The sequence below is a fragment of the Nuphar pumila genome, chromosome 5 (assembly GCF_984573655.1).
Source record: "Nuphar pumila chromosome 5, dmNupPumi1.hap1.1, whole genome shotgun sequence".
Taxonomy (NCBI): Eukaryota; Viridiplantae; Streptophyta; class Magnoliopsida; order Nymphaeales; family Nymphaeaceae; genus Nuphar; species Nuphar pumila.
Genome location: NC_143253.1, coordinates 4,026,690 through 4,047,113, shown reverse-complemented (window position 1 = coordinate 4,047,113; position 20,424 = coordinate 4,026,690). Strand labels below are relative to the sequence as shown.

Sequence of the window (20,424 nt, the reverse complement as noted above, 5' to 3'; positions counted from 1 at the left end):
TCCTCGTAAAGCTTGAGGGAGGGTTTTATATATATATATATATATATATATATATATATATATATATATATATATATATATATATATATATACACACACTAATTGATGATATCCCATCATACCCGATAAAGGGTATTTATGTAATTCTGCCCAATAGGGGCATTTTAGTCTTTTTCTTTCTTTTCTTTTTCTTATTTTTTATTTTTCCTCTTTTTTCTTTTGTAAATGCGTTAGATGCATAATGCATTGAGGGTCCCAACTAAGAGTCGTTGGACCCCCAACGGTCACAAATGTGACCATTGGGGACCCAACGACTCCTTGTTGGGCCTCCCAATGCCCTCTCTCTCTCTCTCACTCTTTTTGCTTATAAATAGAGGGGTAACCCCCCTTGTAATAAAAGGCTTTTGCAACCCATTCCTTGCTTTATAAGATTTTTCCTTTTAGCAAGCCATTGTTGGCTTTGTGTTTGTCCATTGTGGACTTGTTCTTTGCATTTTGTTTGTGAATGTCCGTTATAAGACATTGTGTTTATTTTCACTTATTTCATTACAAGGGTCTGGACCCGATACCGAAATTTCTAAAAAGAAACTGCATACATACAAACTAGAGTTACGGGAAACTCCACTTACATGTGTGAAACTCGTTTCTTGGGAAACCATTTTCGAAACCGAAAACAAATGTGTTTTCGAAACTTGTGGGAAACTTCTAAAAAAACATGGGAAACCTGTTTCATATCACAAGAGAAACCTGCTTACATTATATGGGAAACATGTTTTTGTATGTTTTCTACAAGTTTTCCTTAAATAAGAATATTTTTCAATGAAAAGTTGAGATATATGTGTTATTTAAAAATTTAATTACTTATTTTAGTTGTAATTAATGTAATCATATATTTATCAATCCTTAATATTATCATAATCTATGTCACATGGGTGCGGGTGCGGGGATGCGGCACTTTAAAAAATCTTGGGTGCGGCAAAATAAATAAATAAATAAATTATATATATATATATATATAAAGGGGGGTCAGGGGGTTCTTCTCATTAAATTCTTGTGATAAAATAAACATGTTTTTTGTGATAAGCAAAAATGGGTCTTTTCATGGTTTTTCCTTAACCAACCATTTCTTTTTTATGCCTAAGAGTGTTAAGTTTGTGAAATTTCACATGGCTCGGCCCGAGTTCCAATTAAGTTAGTATTTTTCAATGTAAAAATGATAAAAAATATTATTTTAGCAGGTATGGTTTGGATCTGATTTATCATTTATGTAACCTTATAAGGTTCGGGTATGATTTCTCTTATGATGAGTTCAATTAAACTCTAGTCCAGGATCCTGGTATGGTTTCTTATGATGGATTCCATTAGACTCAAGTCCATAACCCGGTACCATTATCTCATATAGGGTTTGAGTTTGATTTCACTTAAATCCGAACCAAACCCAACCCAACCCGTTGACACCATGAAATTGAAAGTGGGCCTAACCACGAGCGATAATGTGGCGGGGCCAGCGCTTCGCACTCATAAGAGTAGTGATAATAATCTCTCTCTCTCTCTCTCTCTCTGACGCGATGATCGAGGTGGAGAGCTGGAGAGGTGAATGTGAAGTCTGTACAACTCATTTAATTCATGCCTGACAGAGCGCAGCATTGAACCAGTCATTTAATTCATGCCTGACAGAGCGCAGTATTGAACCAGTCTGGGTCACCTTTCATTCATTGCTCTCTCTATGTCGCCTTTGTTTTCGTGCTGCTTGTGATCTTTTTGCTTCCTGAGGAAGAAAGAGCAGCAATTGGGGTTTTCGAATCCTACGGAATACTTTTGAGTATTTTATAGCTAAGGGAGTCGATCACACAACACTCTTTTGGCTCTCCTTCGTCCGAGAGAGAGAGAGAGAGAGAGAGAGAGAGAGAGAGAGAGAGAGAGCTCCATGTTGTGAAAAGCAAGGGTTGAAAAAGGGTCTGTGGACGGCTGAAGAAGACAAGATCTTGGTCGATTACATCAATAAGAATGGCCATGGCAGCTGGTGCTCCCTTCCTAAACTTACTGGTACTCTTTAATTTCCTACTTGTTCATTCTTTCTTCTTCTCCATCTTTGTTTTCTCTATTATTTTTTTCTCTTTTGCTTCTCCTTGGTTTTAATCCGTTTCATGGGTTTCTTTTTTTTTTTAAAGGATCTCTTGTCAATGAAAATGTTGTACTTTGTTTAGTGTCACCCATGGTATTTCTTGAGTAAAAAGAAGAAATATATGAAGGGGGCTTTAAAACCCCAAACAAGCAGTACACAGTGAATTATGTACGGGTTGTAAAACATCACTTTCACAAACACTGAACACTATAGAGTGGGATTTCTATATCGGTTTTCTTTGTAGAGATTTGTAAGCATCCAAAAGGGGGATTTTTAAATTCCGCAGCCCATTTCATAAGGCAATTTAAAAAAAATCCAAAAAATGGACCAAAATGACCCTGAGTGCGTTGACTGCACCCAGGGTCGGGTTGACCGCATTGGGTGCCGCACCCGCACCAGCACCCGCGTCGCGTCGACGCGGGTGCGGCACCTGTCTGGCCGAATCCCTGTGACATAGATCATAATATTAGTAAAAAAGTAAAGTTTATGTAAACTTATAATATTCTTCTTCCATATTGTTGACATTTGCACTTTTGCTACACACACACTATATATATATAATATCACATTTCTCACGTAAACTTTAGAAAGTCTCTTTTCCCATTTTCGTTTCCCAACACGTTTCTTGTTTCTGTTTCCCTTCCTGGCAACCTTGATACAAAGTTACAAACACACACAACTAAACAATTATGCTACATCTTGCAAAATCTTTTAGGTATATACTATGAAGTTATAGACTGTTGATCATGAACTGAAAAACTGAAACATGTCATAGACATATAATTAACTAGCAATTTAATAAAAAACTATATAGTTTACATAGGGCACTTTTGAACCTGCAAGTTGATCACAAGTTAACAAGAAACATAAAATGGATAAATTTGTTGGTTTAGATTCAAAACTTAGTTGACCCGTACCTGGAAGTATCCAGAATCAGTAACAGTGTCGACATGGCATGACACGTACAGGGGTTTGGTAGAAATACCCATGTTACATAGCTTTACCCCTAAACATTGCTGGGAAATTTGTTTCTTCATCAATGATTTAAGGATTTATTCTATAGTTACCAAAAGGTAGAATATCATATGGCTTAGAATAGGTCCAACCATTAAGATATGTCATGTTGCATCATAAATTGAAGGGATCGGCCATCCCTTGGAAAAGAAATTTCATTGTTAGTAGAGGGACATTCTGTTACTAATACATTGGGAAGAAGAAAATGCTATTTAGAGAAGGAACTTTTCTATACAAGTTCCTTGGTCCAAGAATGCTGCAAGAAAAAAGGCCTAGGCTGGAAACATGCAAAAAGCTTTTCTACAGGGATCCTGTAGCTTTCTGAAAATTTGTGTGGATTATGGACTGTGTATGCTTTGTCAAGGTTAAACATTCTTAGGATCATCATTTGCTGTCTTGGTGATGGACATTCTTTCCTCTGATCACCATTCTTCATTGAGATCTGCTTAAGTTTTCTTTGAATAACTACTGTTGTAGCTAAAACTTATGCATCTCTCTCTCTATATATAATATGTATGCCTACGTGCGTGTGTGAAGTACACCAGAAAGTGGAAATATCTCTTCTTTTTTATTGTGATAATAGAAATGCAATCACCATACCAACTTATCTTGTGCAACATGGTAAAAAGAAGCACATTGAAATAGATCAACATTTTTGTTTGTGAGCATGTTGAAAGTAAACTACAACCATTACAAATGGAGAAAATCGAGTGGTTGATCTATTTGCTAAAGCTCTCAACGTATCTGGACATTGGTATTTAAAAGCAAACTGGTTTTCTAAAATCCTTCTACAGTTTTGGGGGGGGGGTAGTAATTTAAGAATGGTTGATGTCAAGGGCAGTGTGTCACAGGGACTCGGCTAGCAGGGTGCCGCACCCGCGTCGATGCGACTCGACGCGGGTGCGGTCAACCCGACCCTGGGTGCGTTGACCGCACCCAGGGTCATTTTGGTCCATTTTTTTTAAATTTTTCCCTATGAAATGGGCTGCAGATGGTCCATTTTTTTTGGTTTTTTTTTTTTAAATTTTGCCCTATGAAATGGGCTGTGGAATTTAAAAAAAAGTTCGGGGGGGGGGGGGGGGGGGGCTGCCCCCCTATAACCCCCCGCCAGGGGCGCCCCCCCTGGACCCCCGCCCGCTGACCACGCCGGGGGGAACCCCTGGACCCCCCTTATATATATTACATTTTTGCCCCTGCCGCACCCCCGCACCCCTACAAAAACATTGGTGAAATTACTTCAGGATGTTCCCACTCTTTGGACATGGTTGGATGTCCTTTTGCAGACTGCAATATTGTTCTCTCTTCTTCTTCCTCCTCTCTCTCCTTTGCTTCTTCTTGATACTAACATGCAAGGCAATGGAAGCCTCTTACTTTTTCTAAGCCTTTCATCAAACAGATCATGGAATAGCTGCACCTGAACAATTTCAAAACAATATGCAAGTGATGAAATTCAGTAAATTTTAATGGAAATAAAAGTACTTAAATAAAGATTAAAAAGAGTAAAGACCCATCTTGATGACATGGCCATGGGGAAGTCTATGTAAGTAACAAAATAGTGAAAATCAGATCCTAAGTCCATTTTTTTCAGAAAGATGAACACCAAAGTCTGAGCTATGAACATTGCCAATTGCTTGCATATTCTGTAAGAAAATCTTGATTGAACAGGCATTCTTTCAGTTTCAGTGAATTTGGAAGCAAAGGGTAAAAAAAACAAATCATGGAGATCATTCGGCATCTTCGCATTTACTTACTTCAGTGAGAACATTCAATTGTCTCTATCTTGAGCCGATTGTTTGAAATTGACTGTAATTTGTATTCTGTATGACAATTTTCAGATTTACTTTTGCTTGAGAACTGGCTATTATGATGAAGCGAGAAACATTGCTCAGTCTTCCAGAGTTTCTTATCAGTTCACCTCTCAGGTATTATTATTTGAGTAAGGTCATATATTTTTATTCTGCTCCTGTAAAAAATCCATTTTTTACTTCTATTTTTTTTGCCAGCTTGCTGAATGGATCATGACTGGAGGTTTTGTTTCTCCTGAAACTTCAGCTGCTGCATCAGAGGAATGTGAAAAGATGTTAAGAATAGGAGATCGAGCTGGTCGACCTGGTTATGATAAAAAAAAGTTGCTCCTTTATGCTATAGTCTCCGGATGTCGTCGTCAAGTTGATAGGTTGCTTCGGGATCTTCCATCACTTTTCACAACTATAGATGATTTCTTGTGGTTCATGCTCTCAGCGGTACGAGATGGTCCAGGCAGTCTCTCTTCTGCAGTACCAAATGATAACTTGGTGCCATACACGTTAGAAGATTTGCAAGTGTACCTGAACAAGTTTGAACCATCATACTACACTAAAAATGGAAAGGATCCTCTAGTTTACCCATATGTATTGTTTTTAAGCATTCAACTGCTTCCAGCAGTATCATACCTGTTTAAGGAAATTGGAGATGAGGGATACAATATAGATGCTGTACATATTTCAATCTCGCTAGCAGATCATGGGGTCCTTTCTGAAGATACTAGCATGAGGCATAAACTTGGAGTGATGGATGCATTTGCTGAGGTTGCTAGCATCATTCGACAGAATGGTTCTCTATATCTTCATCAAGGTAATCTTCCATTGGCCTTGGAGTATTATGGTCAAGCTGCTGCTGCAATGGGTGGTGGTCGCATGTCATGGGTTGGACGTGGTAATATAGATCAGCAAAGACAAAGAAACGTGATGTTAAAACAGCTTCTTACTGAGATCTTGCTACGGGATGGAGGTATTGCTTTTATGCTTGGTGCAAGAGGTTATGGAGAAGAAGGTGCATTACGACGATTTTTTAGTGATAGGGTTACACAACAGAAATTTTTGCTTGAAGCTGCTCACCAATGTCAGGAGTCTGGGCTTTATGACAAAGTAAGTAACTTCTTGTGAAGGATTAAATTGGAAGCTTTATCTGGGTGGCTGTCTGTAGGGTGGTATAGTTCCCTGTCCTTGTGTTATTTTTTTCCCTTTTTTGGCATAGAAGCAAATTAGCTTCTTTCTCCTATTGGTATCTTCAATAACATAACATGCCTGCATGCTTCTCTGAATATTCTCTAACTAAAGCAGGATAAATCTTTTGACCTAGCATCAATAGGTGGCCAAAGACTTTGTTACAAGCCAAAGTAGGTCTGAATTCTGAAAATCATCAGTTGAACGCTGGTGCTGAGTGCAAACCGTTGACCCACAAAGACTTACATAGTTCTTGGACAACATGGATAAATGAATAATCGTGTATTTTTTAAGCCACAAACATCCCATTGGTGGCTAATAACCAGTGAGTTATCCATGTCATCATTGTCTCATGTTAAGAGGATAATCACCAACTTAAACACAACCGGTTTTGTTGTAAAGATCAGTTGTTACAAGGTTGGGTAATTTTAGTTCTTACAAAATATACCACTGACGTTGCATAGTCAGTGCCTCTTAACCATATGAGCACATATCTGGTTTAACCTAGGGAAATAAGCAGGCAAAGGAGAATGGCCTCTATGATCACTAAGGATCAATCTTGTTGCACCTTTACTTTCTTTTTTTCTAGATCCAGTTCCTGTATTTAACATTTACAAAGAAGGACATAAAAAAATGCAAATATCCATAATGTCCGTTGTGTGAAATTAGATGTTTGCATACTATACTTCATTAGATTAAAACCAAACAGGTGCACATTGATGTGAATAACGAGTTTTTCTTTTTTCCTTTTTTAATTAATCAATTCTAAATGCATGTGCACATTGTTTTTCTACATCAAACCTAGGTATAATAGAAAATTTTCATGCAGTGCTTTCGCTTTTATTTTGGCTATGTTTGGTAATTGATTAGGTGTTGGCAATCCAGGCATGCAATAAGAGAAGTGTTGTTTATATTTGCAACTTCTGGCACAAGAAAGGTTTGGGTCTTCATTCCTTTCTGTCATGTTTTTCACAAAAATATACAACAAAGTGCATAAAATAAAGGGATGAAAGATATAAATGCGTTTATGTAGCCATAGACTAAAGGGACATGTAAACTCAGAAAGAGACTACAATGTCGTAGGATAAGAAGACAAATACGCCTAATAAGAATGTAATGTACAAGAAGGTATATCATATATTTCAACAATTTGGAATATAGAATCAATATTATGTTTCTCTCACCTTTAATTTTTAGTATCTCGAGTTTGCTGCCCTTTTTTTAGTTGGCTATAGGGATTCTTTTTCAGGGACGTCGTAATTCTTTCTTTTCAATTATTACAGTCTGTGGAAATTCAAAAAAGGGTTGGAGCTTTTGGGACAGCATTGGAGACAATAAACAAGTGCCTTTCTGAAGCTATTTGTGCTTTGTTTCGCGGTAGATTGGATGGTGACAGCCGTACTGCAGGTCTTATTCATGCTGGTAATGATATTTTGGAGGCATACAAGTACATGCCTGAGTTCAGGTATTTGACCCATTTCCCCTTCTCTGTCTCTTTTTTTTTTCTTTTGTTTTTTGTATTGCCTACTATATGGAACTAGGGTGGATCATATCTTTGTTGATGTAAGTAATGTAACTATTGGTAACACAAATATGGAAACAATGGAGTTGATATAAGTAAACCCAAAAGTTAAATTGATATTCTCAACATGATAATTAATAGCTGAGTTATTCTGTATTTTCTTTTAAGTATAAATGCTGTTGATATTTGTAGATCTGGAATGGATGTCTAATTGGTGTAGTGTTGAAGGGGATATTGTTTGTCATCTAAGCATAATATCACTATGATGCAGCGAGTGATTCGACTTTCACGTTCTTGGCTTCAGCAGATGAGGGCACGACCCTCACGGTCGTGCGATGTTCAGAAATAAGAAGAAAGATCACCGGAAATGACGGTGTTGGTTTTTATTTCAATGAAACTTCAACCGAACAATAAAATGAAACAATCAGAAGAAAACAATGAACGAAATGAAGAAATCAAAAGGGAAAACGGCAGAAAAGCAATATCAAAGAAGGCTGCTGAAATTTGAACCACGTTTGCCACACGCAACCCTAGAATAGGGTATTTAAGGATGTAAGTGGACCCGGGTCTCAGGTCCAGTTCTGGACCCGAGACATCTTCACTCTGCAGATGGATCTGGGACGATCCGAGCCTTCCCTCGTTTGGAGTAGGTGTGCAGGGTCACGTCTCTGCATCGGGTCACCTTACCTACTATCAGATTCAGCTTCTGGGTCCGATCACCCATCCCTTGTGGGTTGGGTTCCCTGGCCGTGCTTGGGTCACGTGGTACATGCCCGATCTGGTCCTGCTCTGCATCATTCTCCCCTGGCTGGGAAGAAGTCAGCTCTGACGACTTGTTGTCTCCACAGTAAGCATATAGATCAGACACATTAAAGATAGACGAAACGTGCCAATCTTCGAGCAGTTCAAGGAGGTAAGCATTTAAGCCCAATCGCCGGATGATCTTGAAAGAGCCGTATTTCTTAGGACTCAATTTACCATAAGTACCTAATGGGAAATGCTCAGGACACAGGTAAACCCATACTAACTGACCAACTTGAAACTAGACATCTCGACGACCCTGGTCCACGAAAGCTTTGTAAGCTTCGTAACTCTCAACAAGTTTGGCGCAGACTTGTCTATGTATATCACGCATGTACACAACGACATCAAACACGTCTGGGAGATTAGACACAGGTGCTAGATCTACTACATGGGTTGGTGACCGCCCATAAACCACTTGAAAAGGAGACTTGCCTGTAGACCGGTTGATGAAACTATTGTAAGCGAACTCGGCTTGCGGCAAGACTAGGTCCCAAGTTTTTACATTTCACCAACTAGACTCCTCAATAGGTTGCATAATGTACGGTTTACAACTTCGGTTTGGCCATCTGTTTATGGGTGGTAGGCACTGCTGAACTGGATCTTGGTTTTCAATAAAGCCCATAAGGATTACCAAAAAATGGCTCATGAAGCGAGTGTCACGATCTGAGGTGATCGTGTGAGGTAATCCATGAAAGCGGGCCACATCCTTGAAGTAGTATGATGCTACTAATGAGGCGGCAATGGTTCACTTAAACGGGACAAAGATAGCCATTTTGGAAAATCGGTCAGCCACAACTAAGATGGAATCAAAACGACGCGAGGTTCTGGGAAGACCCATAATAAAATCCATGAAAACATGTTCCCAAGGCCGCTCAAGGATGGCCAACGAAGTATACAAACCACTATTCTGACGTCGACCCTTTGACACTTGACATACTCAACAACTTTGAACAAACTTGATGTCTTTGCACATTTTGGGCCAAAAATATCGTTCATCTAACAGTGCGAACGTCTTATCATGTCCAAAATGCCTAGCTAGCCCCCCTTCATGTAACTCAGAAATCAATTGAAGTCTAAGAGAGAATGTATGCACACATAGCTTATTACCTCGAAAGAGATAACCATTATGTAAACTGAAACGTGGGTTGGCTGTGCTAGCAGAGGAGAGGCACCCTTCCTAGACCTGCTGAAAATCAGGGTTCGTCGGATACAACTCCTTGCACTGCTCGAACCCAATGACCTGCACGGACATATGTAATGAAGTGCCAAATGAGTGAAGCGATATCTCAAAGAGCAAAACACGCACATACACAAGTAGCCACTAATTGGGCAAAAATACAACAAACTACAAAAGTGGTAAAAACCAGAGTTACCGGAAGTGCCTAAGTAAAAGGGGAAGCGCGAAACGTTGCGCTTCCGAAACGTGCGGGGAAGCACCACTTTTAAATGGGAAGCGCGCTTCCCCCATTTTTTTCAATTTTTTTTGTATTTTTTATTTTTAATTTTTTTGGCTTACCCCTCGCTTCCTAGGTCGCTTCCGGTTCGCTTCCGAGATGATTTCTGAATTGCTCCTAAGTGGTCCCACGCTTCCCGCTTCCTAAAATTTTGAAAGTGCCTCGCTTCCCGCTTCCTCAACTGGCAACCATGGTAAAAACACATAAAATAAAGTGAAAGAATATATTCCACTCAAGAGGGCTTCAAAGAAGCATGCATACAATGGGGGTGAACCCCTTTATTTATAGGCACAAGAAGAGGACCCTTGGAAGGGCTCCTAAGGGACATTGGAGCCCTTTCAACGGTCACAAATGTGACCGTTGGAGGCTCCAACGTCCCTCAAGGGGGGCATTTCTAAGGAAAAAGGAAAAAGAAAAGGAAAAGGAAAAGAAAAGAGAAAAGGAAAAGAAAAGAGAAAAGGAAAAAAGAAAGGGGAAAAATGTACATGGCGTGAAGTGGGTAAAATGACTATTTTACCCCTAGTGGGTATTACAAAGGAGATATATATATATATATATATATATATATATATATATATATATATATATATATATATATATTTTAACACCCCCCCTCAAACACACGGGGAGATCACCGAGAGTTTGCTGAGAAGAAAGTAAAAGCGAGGTGATGGCAAAGCTTTGGTGAAGAAGTCCGCCAACTGGTATTCGGTAGGAACATATGGCAAGTGAATAGTGCCTCAGAGGAACTCATCACGAACATAATGGCAGTCCATCTCAATGTGCTTGGTTCGTTCATGGAAGGTGTGATTGCAGGCAATGTAGATAGAACTCTTGTTGTCGCAGCACAACTTCGAAGGAGTTGAGAATGAAACGCCCATATCTTTAAGCAAACTTCTTAACCATACTATCTCAGTGGTGGTTGTGGCCATCACACGATATTCTGCCTCTGTAAAAGAGAGGGATACTTTCTGCTGCTTCTTACACCTTCATGAAATAAGTGACTCCAAAACACACACAATAACCTGTGGTGGAAATACGATCATCGGGGTTACCACCCCAATCAGAGTCAGTATAACTAAGTAAAGTAAGAGGTGAAGAAGAAGATAAGAATAATCCTTTAGTTATGGTGTTTTTCAAATATCTGATTATTCTCATGATTGCAACCATGTGAATGGTAGGAGCAGTCTGGAATTGTCTTGCACTATGAACTGCATGAGAAATATCCGGCCCGGTGATAGATAAATATGTTAGTGACCCAATCAAGTGACGATAAGGCGTGAGATCTTCTAAAGGAGTGCCATCGCTGGCTCTCATCTTGGCGTTGATCATTTCTGGAGTCTCCACTTTTTTGTTATCCATGAGCCCAGACCGGGCACTGATATCGGAGGCAAGCTTCATTTGGGAGAGGACATACCTTTTAGGGGAATATGCAACTTCAATACCTAAAAAATATCTTAGAAAACCAAGGTCAGACATATCAAAATTTTCTTTCAAAATATTTTTAATAAGATCAATACCTTTTTTGTCATTACCTATGACAATCATGTCATCAACATAAAGAAACAAAATTGTTATCTTTTCATTAGAAGTTTAACAAACAAAGCAATATCGGTATAACAAGAAGAAAACCTATTATAAAGAACTACTTTGCTAAAAGGATCATATCAAGCTTTTTGGTGCTTGTTTGAGACCATAGAGAGCTTTGTTTAATTTTAAAATATTTCATTTACCAATTTCAAGATCTGGCGGAGGATCCATAAGGACTTCTTCACATAAAGTTTCATTTAAAAAGACATTTTTAACATCAAGTTGATAAATCGACCAATGTTTAATAGAGGCTAAGGCAATTAACGTTCGTACACTAGTCATTCTAGCAACTGGAGCAAAGGTCTCTTCATAATCTATCCCATATTCTTGGGCGTAACCTTTTGCAACCAAACGAGCTTTGTATCTTTCAAGGGTTCCATCACATTTGGTTTTGACTTTATATACCCATCTACACCCAATAACCTTTTTTTCTAATGGTTGACGAATAATGCTCTAAGTTTGGGCTTTGTTAAGAGCCTCTAATTCAATTCCCATTGCTTCAATCCAATGAGGATGATCCTTAGCTTCTTTATAAGAAGTAGGCTCATGATACGAATGTATCATCATTAGGCAAGTTATATAATTGGGTGAAAAGGATTCATAAGATACAAATTTTTGTGGTGACCTACTACTACGAGAAGACCTTCTAGGTTGGTTGTCATGAATAGGTTCTTCTAAGTTTTGAGAATAATTTTCAAGGGCCGGTTGATGTTCATTTCCTAACCGCCGGGTATGTACATTTAAATCATTAGGGTTTTCATTTTGAAAAACCTCATCATGTTGAGGTATGTCATTATGACGTGAAGTCCCATCACAAGTATTATCACAAATAGTTGTATCTAAGGACTCAATTGTAGGAGCTAAATCAAATAGGAAGGAATAATCAATGTCTTCTTTAGATGTGTGAATATCAAAACCATTTTGATCCTCAAGAAAGTTTACATTTCTTGACACATAGAGTTTATTGTTTTGAAGATCATAACATCTATAACCTTTTTTGATTTTCACCATAGCTAATAAATACACATTCAAGAGCCTTTGGTGATAATTTGTCTTGTCCTTGAACAAGCACAAAACATTTACATCCATAGATTCTTAGTCTATTAAAAACGAGAGTAATTTTGAACAATTTTTCAAAAGGTGATACATTCTTTAATGGAGAAGTGGGCATACGATTGATAAGATATGTTGCGGTAAGAAGAGCTTCAGCCCAAAAATTTTAGGAACATTTTTAGAGACAAGAATTGTTCTTGTGGTTTCAATTAAATGTCTATGTTTTCTTTCTGCAAGACCATTTTGTTGCGGAGTTTTAGGACAAAAACGTTGATGTAAAATTCTATTTAATTTAAAGTAATTTTGAAAATCTCTAGAAATGTATTCTCCTCCATTATCGGATCTAAATATAGCTATATTGTGTTGAAATTGATTTTGAATAAGAACATGAAACTCTTTAAAAATATTGAAGACATCGGATTTGTTTTTAATAATGTATACCCATGTTTGTAATTACTTTTCTTTTATTTCTTTTCTTTTTCTTTTATTTTTCTCTTCTTTCTTTTTGTAAAAGGTGGTGTACACGTTGGAAGGGCCCACCATCTAGTCGTTGGGCCCCTTCCAACGGTCACATTTATGACCATTGGAGGGGCTGCAACGACTAGAAGTGGAGCCCCTCCAAGGCATCCATTCCTCTATAAAAAGGGGCATTCCCCTCATTTTTTCTTGGCTTTGGGTCAAAGCCCAAGTTCCTAATAAAGTTTGATTATTTATTTTTATGCTTTTTATGCCGCAAAAGGGATAGACATAGGATAGATCATAGAATTAAGTGGTGGGCACTGAAAGGAGCTAAACAAAGAATGTTTGTAGAGCAAGTAGTTAAGGAAGCTGATTGGTGTCTCGAGGAGATTTCAGAATCAATGTGGAATAAGATAGCGGGTGGCATGAGAAAGGTGGTTAAGGAGGTATTGGGTGAGTCTAAAGGCGGTGCACCGTTAGGTAAGAATACATCATGGTGGAACGAGGATGTCAAATTAGATATTAAGGTTAAAAGAGAGTGTTATAGAAATCTAAGAGTCGTGATAATGAGAATTTTGAGAAAAAAAGTAGTTTGAAACGCGAGGGATAAGGTATATAAGGAGGTTTATGACAAGTTGGATACCAAAGAGGGTGAGAAGGATATTTATAGGCTTGCTAAGATGAGAGATAGGAAATCGAGGGATCTTGGTATGGTTAGATGTATCAAAGATAAAACACAAAGGGTTTTAGTCAAAGATGAGGAAATTAAGGAGAGATGGAAAGATTATTTTGATAAGCTATTTAATGGAAGTCATGCTCAGGATCTTGGAAACTTGTCTATTCCTTTTCATGAGATGAATCGTGACTTCATGTGCAAGATTCAAAAGAAAGAAATTGCAGAGACTTTAAAGAAAATGAAATCAAGAAGGGCAGTTGGCCCAGATGGTATACTTATCGAGGCATTGAAATGCTTGGGAGGGAAAGGTTTAGAATGGTTGACAAATCTTTTTAACAAGATTTGACTGACAAATAAGATGCCTAATGAGTGGAGGAAAAGTGCTTTGGTGCCTCTATATAAGAATAATGGTGATATACAAGATTGCACAAACTATCGTGTTATAAAACTCATGAGTCATACTATGAAACTTTGGGAGAGGGTGATTGAGTCTAGGTTGAGGAAGATTGTCATGATATCAAAGAATCAATTTGGTTTTATGCCTGGAAGATCAACTATGGAAGCTATACATCTTCTTAGACAACTTATTGAGAGAAATAGAGAGAGGAACAAAGATTTGCATATGGTTTTTATTGATTTGGAGAAGGCATACGATAGAGTACCTAGGGACGTTCTCTGGTGGACAATGATGAGGAAAGGTGTTTCTCTCAAGTACATTAGTATAATTAAGGATATGTATAAAGGAGTAGTAACCAATGTCCGCACTTGCGGAGGGGTGACAACCAATTTTCCTATAACGGTTGGGTTACATCAAGGATCTGCTTTAAGCCCTTTCCTATTTGCTATAGTGATGGATGAGCTTACGAGATCAATTCAAGAAAATGTGCCGTGGTGTATGTTGTTTGCTGATGATATTGTTTTGATTGATGAGTCTAGAGCTGAGGTTAATGCTAATTTAGAATTATGGAGACATACATTGGAAACAAGAGATTTTAAGTTGAGTAAGAGTAAGACAGAATATATGGAATGTCAGTTTAGTAAGCAACGAAGTAGTGATAGGAGTGTAGTGAAGCTTGGTGAGCAAGAAATACCGGTGGATGATTGTTTCAAATATTTGGGATCTATCATTCAAAAGTATGGAGAAATTGATGGAGATGTAAATCATAGGATAAATGTTGGGTAGATGAAATGGAAAAGTGCAACTGGAGTGTTGTGCGATCGTAGAATGCCATTGCGGTTGAAGCGAAAGTTTTATAGGACGACTATTAGGCCCGCTTTACTATATGGTACGGAATGTTGGGCTGTCAAGAGACATCATATTCAAAAAATGAGTGTAGCTGAGATGCATATGCTTAGATGGATGTGTGGAAATACAATAAAAGATAAGATTCGGAACGAGGAGATACGTAAGAAGGTAGGTGTTGCACCCATTGAAAATAAGATGAGAGAGAATCATTTACGGTGGTTTGGGCATATTCGGCGAATGCCTAATGATGCTCCAGTTAGAAGGATGGAGAAATGGAAAAATATGTTAGTTAAAAGAGGTCGGGGTAGGCCTAGGAAGACTTGGATGAAGATGATAGGAAAGGATATGAATGCTTTGAACCTCACCGAGGACATGGCATTGGATAGAAATGATTGGAGGAGAAGGATTCATGTGGAATACCCAGAATGATTTTCTTTGTTGCTTCATATCGCCGACCCCAATTGTTTTGGGATGAAGGCGTAGTTGTTGTATTTATTTTTATGCTTTTTGTGCATTTGTGAATTTGTGCTTTTATGCACAAGTGTTCTTATTGTGCATGTGTGCCATTCTTTATCAAGAATATTGAAGTCTTGATCATAGTATCTTGTTGAAGTACTTTCACACCTATATCATAATTTTTTATAACTGCTATATCGTACCAAGTGTATCTGCATCATGTTCCATTCCCACATCCATATCCATGTGACACAGTCTCTAGGAATAAAATATTCTATATCTACTGGACTCTTTAGTAGAAAATTATGATTGCAGGTTTTATTTAGTCAATCAGACTATGTAGATGTGTTTTCCATTATTTTATTTTAGTAAGAAACATACTTTGGATCTAATTGTTTATATGTAAAAATTGTTCTATTTTCCACAAGAATTGTGGTCATTGTGGGCTGTTGGTTTTTAGATTCTTTTAAAAACTTCATCTATTCATAAAAATCTTTTTATTGGTGCATGTTATATGCTAAAAAAGTCTATGGAGATCACATCTCACTGGTTAGATTTATGTAACATTCAATACTGACATTAGAAAATGTAAGAGACTACTAGAGAATATGGTACCCCCCAAGGGTACCAAAGTTAAGCCCTATACACACATGCACACAAACTCAAGTGATAGTAACCACTTAACATGAGTATGTAATATCAACTGCAATATCAATGAAGTTAAATCCTTTTGTGGAAAGTAGTGTCCTTTTTGGAATCAACAATTGTAACCAGTTCTGTTGTGCAAGATTGACCACTAACTTAAAATGATGGGCTAATTCAGAGTCATAATCTGTTTATTTGAAGGATGTGTTTATAACACAGAAATTCAATATAAGTGGTTCTTTTCAAGGTATTCTTTTCCCTTATCCACGCTAATCTTTTGCTCTTCATATGCTTTGGGTACAAGCCGTTTTCTGTTAGTCGTCTTTTTGTCTGTTCTCAAATTGCTTAAATATGTCTTTTCATTTGTCCAATTGATGGTCCTACCTTTGGAATTTGTGTTTTTGTTATACATGGTTCCGTGGATAAAACATTCAAATAATTGTTCTGGAAGATTTGTGTGCTTGCCAAGCATGTCTTGATGAATAATATATTCAATAATTATTTGTGAAGTGTTTTGGCCTTAAGCTTTGTTATCAGGTCTAATTTACGTCTTGATTACAAATGTAGCATCCAGGAAAGGGACCATATTTCCGAGCAGCAGTTGGTATTACGGCAGTTGGAAGCAATATTATTTATTCATAAATTAGCTAGAAATGGTCATCATTCAGATGCTCTTAGGGAGATTGCGAAGCTTCAATTTCTTCCATTAGATCCGCGAGTTCCATATACTACAACTGATGTATTTCAAAATTTATCTCCTTTTGTTGAAGCATGTGTGCCTGATTTATTAAAGGTAGCCCTCACTTGTCTGGACAATGTGTCAGATACAGATGGTATGCTTCGTGCTTTGAAGGCTAAGGTAATGCTTTACATTTGCTTTCATGAATTATCCTGGTCCTGGGTTCTTACTGTTATGCACTTGTGTGCTTTATGAAATTCAACTTTGTAATAGTCCCTTGTATGATATGTTGAAACCCTTAAATTGTTTGACATATGCTTATGGGCCTTTGCATGTTTGATAGTTGTCATGAACTGTGGAGTTTTTAGAGATTTTATATAGGCAGGATATAAACGAAAATAAATTTGAGGAACTCCTTTGCCAAGCATAGCCATCTAAGTTCTTGAAATCCTCTGACAGGATTGTTATGTCATTTTACTTGTTTTCGCTAGAAGTTTCATATTTCTTATTATGATGTATTGCCATGTGAATTCTTTAATGCTTTGGAATCAACTGACCAATGTGATTTATCTTTCTGCTCATATATTCCAGATTGCGAACTTTGTGGCAAACCATATGACCCAGAATTGGCCTCAGGATTTATATGAGAAGGTGGCACGAAGCTTATGAAAGGAAGGGATGATTTAGGAGCTGAAAGTATGATTCATGGATTGTCTATGGATGTATTTTCTGTTTGATTTGCTTGCAGCACCCCTTTTCATTAGGCCATCTGTAGTCTATTTTCCGATTTGGCTCTGAAAATTTTGTTTCGAGAGAGCAGATTAGGTCGTACTGTTGCGGACTTGCAAAAGCTGGTGCTTGTAGAACTGCCGCCTAATGCTATCTTGGGTAAGGCTTTTCATACTTGGCCATGTTGTGGTGTTTACTGCTCAGTAAGCAATTGATGTCAGGATGCAGGGTTAGTCCTTTTCCGTGATCATAGAATTTGCTTGATTTGTAATCTTCTGCTTCAAAAGTCACAGAATCCAGGAATTATTGTGAAGTGTCTGAATGTTTTTTTTTTCTGGTGGTGAGACAAGTTTATTGGCTGCTGATCATGGGTAGACAGGTCTTATTTCCCTAGCGGTGCTTGCATGATTGGCTTTGCGCTTTGCACCACTTGCCAAACACACTGTTTCTTCGAAAGGAAAATGATCACCTGGCAGGTTTTGAAGGGCAAAGGTCTCACACTTCTCTTTGCCATCATGTCAGTCGTGATTGGTCTCTTCTCCATCTTTTCTGTTGATTCCAGGAATACTATTGATTTAGTATAAGCAGCAGCATGACTGGGAGGACTTGGTTTCTGGGTCCTACTTGTTGGTCACCATATTACTGCTCTAAGAAACTGCTGTTGAGTCTCAACTTTTGGTGGCTCCAATCCGGTGAAATCTGTTTTGCCTTGTGGGGTTGTTGAAAACGTGCACATGCATACTTCGGATATGTGATGTATATCGCATGCAGATTGTCATTTGTTTCATCCGCACGAGTGATCTTAGATTTTTTTTCCTGAAATGTTTTCCTGACGTGGATTCCACTGGAATGCATCATTTGGTTTGGCAATTAAGAAAATGGAGATTTGAACTCTGGTTAGTGGTCAAGGCATGTGGGGGCGTGGAAGACGCCCAAGAGCCTTTCATAGAACATTGGATGTGCTTGCTTACCATATGGGATACCACCTCGGTGGATTTTATGGCATTTTGAATTAAATGTTTTTATTTTTGTTTACACTTGTATTTATTTGCTATGTATTATGTTATACAACAATGTTTTCCTTGGGGTTTTCTTAAGAGGAACCAAAATTTTCAAAATATTGTGAGATTTTTTCCTTGGGGGGATTTTCTTGATAACAGGAGTTTTTGGCATTGATTTGATAACGAGTTTTTGGCATTGATTTGATAACAAGGTTTTGTTTTTTTTAATAGGGAGAAAGTACTTGATTTGATACGCGATTTGAGCAGGCAAGAGCCAGGGCTTTAGAATCTTTAACTGGATGTGGATCCAGTACTTGTACTTGGATCTGGTTCTGATTGAATGTCTCCAGATTCGATGAGCGCTCTCCCATGTATTCTGGACTCTGAACACTAGACAATCACGTTCTGGTTGTGGCCTGTTGTCTCATCAGCTCCTGTTTATTTAATGCAAATCATGCTAGGAAAAAATGGATAACGAGTCAAAATTGGATCCAACTGAATCCGATCCATTGATAGCCCGTAGTCCAGAGATGATGACAAGGGCCTCGGGCCACTTTCCAGGGACACGAGTGACCTAAAAGAAAATGGCGACATCTGAATGCATTTTCTTGGCAATAACTTTTGCTGGTCGCAGTTATTGTCCAGACCAGCAATTTTGGAAGGTTGGCTTATATGCTTTATGATGGTATGAACGTATTATTAAAATTTCCATACTGCACAATAGCCACTCCGGAGGGCTGGCGCTTCGTGAGAATGCTTTTAGGATTTTTATAGCATTAAAGATTTGGCTTTTTGAACTGTACTTTTGTAATTTATTTATTTATTTAAGATATTTGTTCTTTTATTCCTCAATCGTTGATGCAAAAACCATTTAGTCTCTCTCTCTCTCTCTCTCTCCTATTTTATCACTCATGGCAAAAAGATATCCTCTGGACTAACAAGGCCCCACTAATTCTCGTGGGAAGCTGAAGACATAGGCGGAGCTGGGGGGGGGGGGGGGGGCAGGACTGGGCCTGCCTCCCGAAACAGTTTTTTTTTTGTAAAAGCCCAGTCCTAGCCCAGCCCTGACTGCAGCAAATAGTTTGATTTGTCCATATGAAATAGATTTTTATTAATAATTGTAGCCATTTTTTATTTTATCTAAAAAAAAAAAGAATTTCGAGGGTGCTGCCCCCGAACCCCCCACAATCAAATCAGTTTTTTTTCCTACGCCCCTGTTCCCCCCCCCCCCCCCCCCCCCCTACGCCACTGGCTGAAGATATGTTATAATGCATGATTAGATAAAAAGTTTGCTCACTGAATGAAGTAAATATATGGCTTGAAAAAGAGAGATAATGATGCACCACATCTGATCATTCCAATACATGCTAGGGGTTGGAGGATGATCCACCATTGAAGACCCACTCTAGGAGACATACCTTTATGCACCCAAATTCAAAATAACCCATTCGGGCCAAATTGGGGTACAAGTGTATTTTTGTCTTTTACTTCTTTTTTTGAGATTTTTTGTCATAAATATCTCATAAATTTATTTATATAATTTAGTTTCAAATGTGAGAATTTTTTGAATTACAAAAATAAATTTTATATTTTTTTAGTATGAGTTGGATTCTATGGATTCAAATAGTTTTAGTATGCGTTAGGATTCATTTTGCACAATATAGGGTATTTTGGATAAAGTTTCAATTTTTTTAGTGATGGATTTAGACCTTGATCCATTTTAATTTTGTTTTTAGAAGATCCAATCCACCTCACAAGTGGATCTTGCTCTTTGGCCCAATTGGGGGTGGCTTTTTTTGACTACCTCACTAGTTTTCTAATGGCCAAAAAATAAGGTGACCTCTCAAATGAGCTACCCTTTATATTGTTAGAATGTCTCCATTGGCTTAGGAAGGAGGAGAGTAAGACAAAAGTATTCTCCTTGCTTCCTATTGAGCCTCATGGGAGGTGGCCTCCCATAATAGGAGCAAGATCTACCTTCTTCCCT

At 38.1% G+C, this 20,424-nt stretch overlaps 1 protein-coding gene across 2 annotated transcripts in view; it reads left to right on the top strand.

Annotated features, from left to right (window-relative positions):
• Positions 1 to 18,344, top strand: part of LOC149836525 (nuclear pore complex protein NUP93A-like) — a 52,681-nt gene extending 34,337 nt beyond the window's left edge. For both annotated transcript variants that reach the window (XM_090005410.1, XM_090005409.1), the window contains 5 exons: positions 4,975 to 5,061; positions 5,143 to 6,045; positions 7,407 to 7,588; positions 16,596 to 16,887; positions 17,299 to 18,344. In XM_090005410.1, the coding sequence (XP_089861536.1) occupies positions 4,975 to 5,061; positions 5,143 to 6,045; positions 7,407 to 7,588; positions 16,596 to 16,887; positions 17,299 to 17,376 (1,542 nt within the window). In that variant the 3' untranslated portion in view covers positions 17,377 to 18,344. The remainder of the gene's footprint in view (positions 1 to 4,974; positions 5,062 to 5,142; positions 6,046 to 7,406; positions 7,589 to 16,595; positions 16,888 to 17,298) is intronic.
• The last annotated feature ends 2,080 nt before the right edge of the window (positions 18,345 to 20,424 follow it).